Source organism: Scatophagus argus, chromosome 7 (genome assembly GCF_020382885.2).
Source record: "Scatophagus argus isolate fScaArg1 chromosome 7, fScaArg1.pri, whole genome shotgun sequence".
Classification (NCBI taxonomy): domain Eukaryota; kingdom Metazoa; phylum Chordata; class Actinopteri; family Scatophagidae; genus Scatophagus; species Scatophagus argus.
The window spans coordinates 15,592,193-15,601,384 of record NC_058499.1 but is presented as its reverse complement, the minus strand read 5'-3'; the positions used below and the strand labels follow the sequence as shown (position 1 = coordinate 15,601,384).

The 9,192-nt window shown below is 39.5% G+C and overlaps 1 protein-coding gene across 1 annotated transcript; it reads left to right on the top strand.

Annotated features, from left to right (window-relative positions):
• Nucleotides 1–232: 232 nt before the first annotated feature.
• On the top strand, nucleotides 233–8,408 carry rhcgb (Rh family, C glycoprotein b). The gene is made up of 11 exons (XM_046393204.1): nucleotides 233–595; nucleotides 2,445–2,637; nucleotides 3,216–3,366; nucleotides 3,793–3,940; nucleotides 4,065–4,231; nucleotides 4,386–4,523; nucleotides 4,842–4,978; nucleotides 5,159–5,283; nucleotides 5,381–5,454; nucleotides 6,062–6,129; nucleotides 7,170–8,408. The coding sequence occupies exons 1-11, from the start codon at nucleotides 373–375 to the stop codon at nucleotides 7,201–7,203; spliced, it is 1,458 nt and encodes a 485-aa protein (XP_046249160.1). The 5' UTR covers nucleotides 233–372; the 3' UTR covers nucleotides 7,204–8,408.
• Nucleotides 8,409–9,192: the final 784 nt, after the last annotated feature.

The window sequence follows — 9,192 nt, the reverse complement described above, 5'->3', positions numbered from 1 at the left end:
TAATGTTTGTCCTTTATCACAAAACATCAGCAGAATTCTATTGTATGATTTTTACAGTGCTCAGAAAAAAAAACTGAATTAAATTATTCTTAAACATTTACAATCCAGTCATGGAGCCTTTATCTTAAAGATGAGTTCTCACTTGAAAACTGAGTCCACTAAGTGGAATAGTGGAGGGAGTGACTGTGGGAGGGTCTTCTCCTTAAAGCAAACGCCCAGTGTTGCTCACCTTCACTGTTGAAGATGCTAAAGGCCATTGAAGTGTCTGTCGCTTGACAGCTCACTTGAATAATCGAGCTGTTTAGCAGCCCTCATACCTTTAGAAAACTAAACAAGTTCATATCTACAAAAGATTAAAACTGATCAGAAAAAATGGGCTGTGTTCAAAGCTTCAGGAATATGTGTGACCGACCAAAAAACACTAATGTTCGTCTCAGCCTTCCAGCAGTTTGCTTTGTGTGGCAGACAGCCATGATCATCTTATTTGGGGTTTTTATTCGTTATAATGAAGAATCGGATCCACACTGGATTGAGCACAGAAGGGCTAACAATATATCAAGTGACATTGAGAACGACTTCTACTTCAGATATCCAAGTAAGTGTCATCATTTTGAACTTTCTTTCTTTTTCCTCTTTTTCCAGCAATGTATGTCAGTCGTCACTTTTATTTTGTTAATGTGTTCATATAGCATCCTTTAAATCTTAACTTAAGTATTTTTATGCTTTATATCCATATTTTGGCACATTTAACTTCTTCATTTCATAAATTTATTTAAACAATTCCCTATAAATGATCTGTTTTTAATAGTAGTAAAGTATATTTCTACTTGAGTTACCGTGTTGGATTATTCCTGCATTGCTGACACCTGCAGGTGCATGTTTCCTCTGGGATTTTACTCCCTTCAGGCTTTCCTTTCCAGTTTAATTGATCATGACATGTCAACGCTTACCTCTTTGTGTGACTGAAAACATGTTCAGTTTTTACTGCTTGCACCTTGATGTGCACGTTTTGAATGTTTTGTGTGGACATTTCCCACAACAACCCACGGTGTCAGTGCCAGGCTGTAATGAAGACATCTTTGATATGGTGTTAGATGTCAGATGATAAATGTATGACCTGACAGTATTGGTTGTCAGGGGACAGTGAGACCTCATCCAAAAGTCGTGGGACCTTCTTTTCGAACACAACGCCCATCATCATTGTTGACAGAGTGAAATGTCTAAAGCCTTTCTTATATGTTAGGCCATAAGAAATACACTCTCTGACGTGACATAGAATTTGGACTCTTTGTCACAAATACCTCTGTGCCAACTGTAACGTTGCTCAGAGCAGTGGGGATCTATTATGCCCTGAGGTGTGTCTGGCGATCACAGTGTTGTGCTGTAAATGATACTGGGTGGTTTATACTGGTATTCACATACTGCAGATATTTACTGTCTCACAGAAAAGAGCCACCTGTTCCAGAAATTGTTCAGATGTTTTCTTCCAACAATAGATCAAGTTCTTTCTTTGTTACCACTCTGTTTTATGTGCGTGTGTGTGTGTGTCTGTGTGTGTTTTATGGTTAGTATACTTAGGCTCGAGGGCACTGACATTGGACACAATAGTTTGACTCACTTTTTGTTTTGTGTGTTTCTGCGTGACTCCAACCACATCTCATGGACTTCGTCGACAGGTGGAATTGTAGCTTAATCACCGAGGCATTATGTTTTTCCTTTTTTTCTACTTTATTTGTACATTATTTTCAAGAAAAGAATAACAAAAACAAAAAATAAGCACTCTAGTACGAGTAAATACAGTATGTCCTTGAGTCATCCTCACATGATTTCCCCTTCTTATCTAATATGCCCTCATGCGCCCCAGCAGTGTGACGTGGCGTGACGTGGCGTGACATGACGTGTTTTGAAAGCAAACTCTACTGGCACGTCACTCCTTTCAATAGGACAAACTAGTGCTGATAAAATAAGATAATAATATGATGATAACACCATCGGATATAATTACAATTTAATGATAGATGTTCCAAAGATCAAATAAATATAGCTGCGATAAGGCACTTAATAGAAGAAACATCTTAGCAAGACAAAGCAATGGGAGGCTGATTTGTGAAAATATTACTTGATACCTTGTTTTGGAGAATCATTGTTCCATTTCTTCATTCATTCATGCATTACTTGCAGTTTGAATGTGGGCCTCCACACTATGAGCTGTTCCCATTTGAGAGACCTTTCATTTCACCTTCTCTTCCCTCTTTTACTGCTCATGCGTTTTACTTATTATCTTCTTCATCGGCAGTCTTTAAGTCACCTGACCTGCACGTCTGTGGGAAGAACACATCAGCTCTTCAAAGGCAGGGCTAAAGATGGAGTCGGTCTTTCAGTGTAGTGAGGAAATACACTAATTCTTATCTTCCACATTTCCTTCTTCTGTCTTTGCTCTATAGGTTTCCAGGATGTCCATGTGATGATCTTTGTTGGATTTGGCTTCCTGATGACATTTCTTAAGCGGTACAGTTTTGGTGCAGTGGGTTTCAACTTCCTCATCGCAGCCTTCGGCCTCCAATGGGCGCTGCTCATGCAAGGCTGGTTCCACTCTCTGGACTACACTGATGGAAAGATCAAAATTGGAGTTGAAAAGTAATTGTTCAGTCTTATTCTCAATGGCTGAACATGACCCCTTTTTCTTGTTCTATTTAATTTTGATGAATGCGTACAGCCAGCAGTGGAAATGATTCTCTGATAATATATGAAAAGCCACAACTGTGACAATCTAAGTGATGTTATTCAACTCTGATTTAGTACCAGGAAATATATGTGGTGGTATTATGTTTCTGTACCTGCATGGTTTCGATAGAAAAATAAACACAGGGATACATAGCGAGGTGGAGAAACCAGTCTAGATATTTCCGGGCACATTAGATTTATTGTTTGTGGTAGTTTAAAAGTAAACATTACCTCTAATGAGAAGTGATGATACTGTGTGTGATACTGTGTGACAGCTGTGTGTCCCCGTAGGTGTGTATGTGTGTGTGTGTGTGCGTGTGAGTGTGTGAGACAAAGAAACAAAGACAACGAAAGGAGAGGGGAAACCAGAATAACTAGATATATGCTTATCACTCTTTCGGTACTCTCTTCTCATATTTGGCCAGGACAGATGTGAAATTACGTTTTCTTGCCTTGTTTGTTCATTACATTACATTTTGACTCCTCCCCAGTCTGATCAATGCTGACTTCTGTGTGGCCGGCTGTTTAATTGCCTATGGGGCGGTGCTTGGAAAAGTCAGTCCAGTCCAGCTGATGGTTCTGACTCTGTTTGGGATCACACTGTTTGCTGTGGAAGAATATATTATCCTAAATCTCATACATGTAAGTTAAAATGATAACATTTTAATTCTAAACTTTCATGCTGTAGCTGAACTTAATACAGATCACCAAACACAGCAACTGTTACTATATTGTGTATTTATGCATCAGTTTCATATTGAGAAACTGAGCTTATACCAACATTATTTTACATAATGATAACCATGATATTGAAATAACTAGAGGATGTTTTATATCACAGATAGGTTTTGTTATGCCATTTATTCCTGTGATTTTTTTCAGTATTCTGAATTAAATGCAAATCATTTTTAAAACAATAAAAAATGAAATAAAATCATAAAATATTGACTTTTCTCCATGAATATCCTCTGGTTGTCAACCACCCACAAACAGCATCAAGCAAGCACCTCATAACATCCTTAGCTCCTGTATCTATTGTTGCTAATCCTAATATTTTGTTACCCGAAGGCGAGAGATGCTGGAGGCTCCATGGTGATCCACACATTTGGAGGTTATTATGGTCTTTCTATCTCGTGGATGCTCTATCGACCGAACCTGGACCAGAGCAGCCGTCTGCAGGGCTCCGTCTACCACTCAGATGTCTTTGCTATGATTGGTGGGCGTGGTTTAATTAATATTTATCGATTAATTAATTATGTAATCGATAATTAATAAGAATATTTCTTGCATTATTCTGGAGGTACTCTGGATTGTTGAGGTCTGCCCTGTCCTCTGTTTAGGCACCCTCTTCCTGTGGATGTTCTGGCCCAGTTTCAACTCGGCCATCACAGACCACGGGGACGGGCAGCACAGAGCAGTGATAAACACATACCTGGCTTTGGCCGCAACTGTGCTCACTACTGTGGCCATCTCGAGCCTCTTCCAGAAGCATGGAAAACTAGACATGGTAACAACCATGGGCTGTTGACTTGAACAAATTTAATTTTGCCTTCATGGGCTGCACACTCTGTTTCAGCTGCCACATTCAGTGTAGAAGTCAAACTGATATGCAATTTCTTCTGCAAGTATCAGTATGTGTTTTGTTTTTCTGTTCTTCTCAGGTTCACATCCAGAACTCCACTCTTGCTGGAGGCGTTGCAGTGGGAACTGCGGCAGAGTTCATGCTGATGCCCTATGGGTCTCTGATCGTAGGCTTCTGCTGTGGCATCATCTCCACTCTGGGATATATCTACCTCACGGTATGGTATTCGGTTTAGCTTTTTAATGTTCATTAGTCAGTCCAGGTAATCAGTAATTTAAATGAAACATGGCCAGTCATCTAAGTATGTACTTACATAAAATATTTTTCCAGTCTTAGTATTTGCTGATTGATTAGTCTTAATATTTTTGTCAATATTTGTCTTTGTTGAGTTAGAGTTAACTGGACATAATGCCCTTGGCACAAAACCTGTTTTCCTTCATTCCACTCATCACTTTTTTCTGTTCTACTTGCATAATCCTTAGATCCTAAAACTAAATCAGACTAAGCTGCTAAGATTTTTTTTTAACTCTCTCAGCCATTCATGGAGAAGTACCTGAAGATCCAGGACACATGTGGAATCCATAACTTACATGCCATGCCCGGAGTCATAGGTGGTATTGTGGGCGCCATCACTGCTGCAGCTGCCTCAGAGTCGGTTTATGGCTCTGAAGGGTGAGTGGTCCTGCAGCCAGACAGCCAACTTTTTTGATTAAATGGATAGAGATTTATCCACCAGTAAAGGATCAAAAAATAAAGCAGTAATATGGTTGTATGATTGTGGCCAAATGTGGTCTTTTGCTCTGAAAAAACCAACACTGTGACAACAACATTCCCCCTTGTTTTGTATTAAAGGCTGACTAACACCTTTGACTTTGAGGGACCTTTCAAAGACATGGTGCCCACGCGGCAGGGCGGGCACCAGGCTGCAGGCCTCTGTGTGGCTATCTGCTTTGGTGTAGGCGGAGGCATCATTGTTGGTAAGGAACGACCACATGACCCTTCAGCTTGAGTGTGTTAATATGCTGGGTAAAGAGAGACTGTCTGTGTTAGTGACTTTATTTGTATTCTTCTCAGGTTGTATCTTAAGATTACCTATCTGGGGAGATGCTGCAGATGACAATTGTTTTGATGATGAGCCCTACTGGGAGGTGAGAGAAGAGTCTTTACAGCCATAGAGAGGTTTTTTACACTCAAATCACAATGTGGTCAGAGATTATGGAGCTGCACAGACTGAGCACCAGACATCTCAAAGATGACATGTTTTAATGATTTCGTTTGAGTGGTTTGTTTATGCTATTTGACCGTTAAAATGCAGTTTACTGAGCTGAGCTTGGAGATGTGTATCTTTTTAGTAAAACGCTGGACTTTTGATTGGATCAGATGGTCTCATTCGAACCAGCTGGCTTTTCAGATCACCAATCTTTACTGTAAGGAGCCAATCAGGATCAAGCTGTGATGCTTTACAAGATCTACTCAATATGTGTATAGAAATAAGGAAACAAACTTTGATTTCAGGTTAGATGTGCATTTTGTTTTGTTATGCTGTTCCTCTCAGTAAGATTTTAGTGCTTTGTGTTCCTCACTCTGAGGCTGTTTTTCCACTCATTATGTACTTTAGTGAGTAGGCAAAGAAGCACTTTGCAATTAACCATATTTTGACATGAACAAGTGAACATAGCTTCACATGTCTTTTTGTCGGCTCATCATGTGGTTACTGAATTTGAATCATTATGTTAAAACTCTAATTGTTCACAGCTACCTGAGGATGAGGAGAACATCCCACCAATCCTTCAGTACAACAACCACTTGAGGAACAAAGATGTGTGAGTGTCCTTTCAGTTTATGTGACAACAGTGTTCTGGTCATGGAGATGTGATTTTCTCACACCAAACAAGTGATGCAGGTAGTGGCTTTGTTAGTGTGAAATGTGTTGCATTCAGTGTCCTCTTGGTGGCAGCAGATCCACATTTGCGGAGGCGACATGTGGCTCATTGTTAATTCCTGCCCTTTGTTGGGAATATGTATTCACAGTGTTGAAAACAGCATGAGCACACCATCAGGATGCAGCTATAGACAGCATGGCACCGCTGCCACAGAGACAAGCGCTGCTGTCTGTCCCTCATTGTGGGCTACATTATGAAATGCTGATGTGGACTGTGGACTGTGTGCTTTGTGCTTCCAGGTGAAGTTCTTCACCTGTGCTGTTTGTTGATAGGGGTTTTTCACAGCACAGTTTCACATGTGTGGCTCTTCAAAGTCACCTTGAATTGTTACACAACAGAAGTCATGTTCGTTCAAAAAATGAAAATGATATTCATTTTCTGGATCTTGGCGTCGAGTCCGACTCCAAAACGAGGCCTGCTCCCTGTGAGGGAGGGCTTCTGGAGGAGTGAGGAAGTAGTAGGTGGGCTACATGCTGTCACGTCTTGTGCTCGTCTTGCACTCATTCATTTTAAGGTTGTACACCGTGTCTGGAGTCTGTTTTTCTAAATCAAAACTGTCTGAAATCTACCCACAGGTGGAGATAAATGCACCATATGTTATAACCCACACTGTTATTTGAGCTACATGTTTCTTTTTTGTCCACAGTTACATCATTTGTGATCCATCTATTTAAAATAATGCCTGCCATTAAGGGAATACATCTACTGCCCTGTATAAATATAAAAATCACTGGAACATCAGTAAGCCAAATCTCAATAAATAAAAAGGATTTTAAAGGCAGGCAATAGGTGAAAAATACAGCTATCAAAACGTTGACACTGTTCAAACATGATGATGTTGGTGTTTACATGTACACTGTGAGCTGAAACTTTCCCATGAAGTGTCATTGTATTTGTTTTGTTTTTTTTTTTTATTTCAGCGCGGAGTCGAATTTCACCATGGAACAGAACTGACGCTAAGCCTCCACCCTGATGTGATCTGTGTCTTCATCACACACACACACACACACACACACATACAGCTCGTGTGTTCCTCTTATTCTCCTGCTGGACAGAAATCTTCATATGATTATTCTCCATCAACCAAAACCAAATTACTTTACACTCAGTGAATTTATGTCACGGTGTTTAGCCTAAAATACAGTCTTAAAATCTTTTTTTTTTTTTGTTGTTTGTTTGGAGTGAAATATTCGCCAGCAGAACAAGATCCTTTCTGTGTCCCAGGATATTTTTTTTTAGATTAAATCAATTAATATTGAATCAAATCTTCATATTCAATATTCTGTTAGATGAGTGACATTATCTTGGTACCAGTGGAGTGCTGGACTAAAACATGACTGTGAGAACATAACAACCGTTCGTTTAAGTGGCAGAGGGTGAAATATTCAGGACCATCTTTTATATCACGTTTGCTTCGTGCCCACACGAGTTGCACTGTAAGGGTTTCGCGCTGGAGTTTGTCACATCTTCAGTTCCTTCTGACTGAATGTTTGCCCCTCTGTGTGACGCAACAGCCAAATTTATGCAAGACCTTTATGTAAGTTTATGCTGTCGCCTACATTTGTTTGTTTATATGCACAGTTGAATTTGCTCCCTCAACGTTGCCATTGGACACATTAAAATCAGAACTTTATTCTGTGTGTCGTCATGGAGAGCTTTGTAGGTGACAGATACCCATCATGTTGCATTTAATAAATCATTTGTGATTCACTGAAACGTCATTGTAAGTAATTTTAAAAAATTGTCATTTTTCAAGTGTTTATTAATGTACAGTATTTGTCAATCATGATTTCATGTCTTATATCATTAAACTGTATTTTACTGTATTTTCATTTATTAGCTGTCCACCAGCCTCTGTGGGTATCCACATTATAAGTTATAGTTACTGAAGGATACATTAATAAACACTGATCTATGCTTGTAACCGCATTATGCTGATCTACAACCCACTTATTGAAAATTTATGTACTGCTTTTAAAAGGGGCCTTAAAGTAAAGTGTTAGCAGATATTTTTATTCATGTTACTGATCTGAAAATTAATGATATTGTCAGAAGCTGATGTTTGTACATTTACACATTGTACACTGAATATTTATGTCATGCTGTTTTGTTAATGGTCATATAATTTTGAAAATCAATAAAGAATTATTAATAACGCATCGTAATTGCTTTATTTGAATTCAGTAAATGAAGTTTTTTGTGAATCCCTTTAATCACTTATACAAAACAAGGGATTAAATTTTTTTTTTTTTGAAGATTTAACAATAAAGAGCCTAAGAGGTAACATGTTTCCCTTGCTTGGTTTCCTCTAGTGGGGTCAGACTGAGGGTAAAGGTCAAACCCTTATTGCTCTCTCGGGACACTGTGGTGACCAGAAACAAACTAGAGACCGGCCTCATCGCTGTGTCCTCAGGTCAAAGTTTAGCAAAAGGACAAGGTCACTGACAGGGCTGCACACATATGCTGGAGTCAATCAATTTGAAATTGACTGATAGAGAGAATTCCTGTGAGTTCATACACTAAAATATTGTTGATGTGTAGAAATGTGAAGGACTGGATTTATTCCAGGAGAAACAATCTTTCCAGAAACAAAACTTAATGTCGATAAATACTGAATTTCATTTCACCACACAGTTTATTTCTGTATCTGATAAACAGCCCTTGTGTCCATCATTTCTGTTGCTGTTCTGCTATAATTTCCATTTGTGTTCTGTCCACCTGGCTGCGACGTTTCATTGGTCGAAAGGCAGCGGCAGCAGCTCGTGGTGGGAGTGCGGATGATTCCCACACATGAGTAGCGGCGAGGAATCCGTCTCCTCGTCCAGACTCCTAGCTAACAAAGGCAGGCTTAGTGCTGTTTTCTTTTGTCATCAGTAACGTGTTTGAGTAAAGGAGGTAATGGTGCCACAAGTGCTCCAATTAAACGAGATGCAGCCCTGCTGG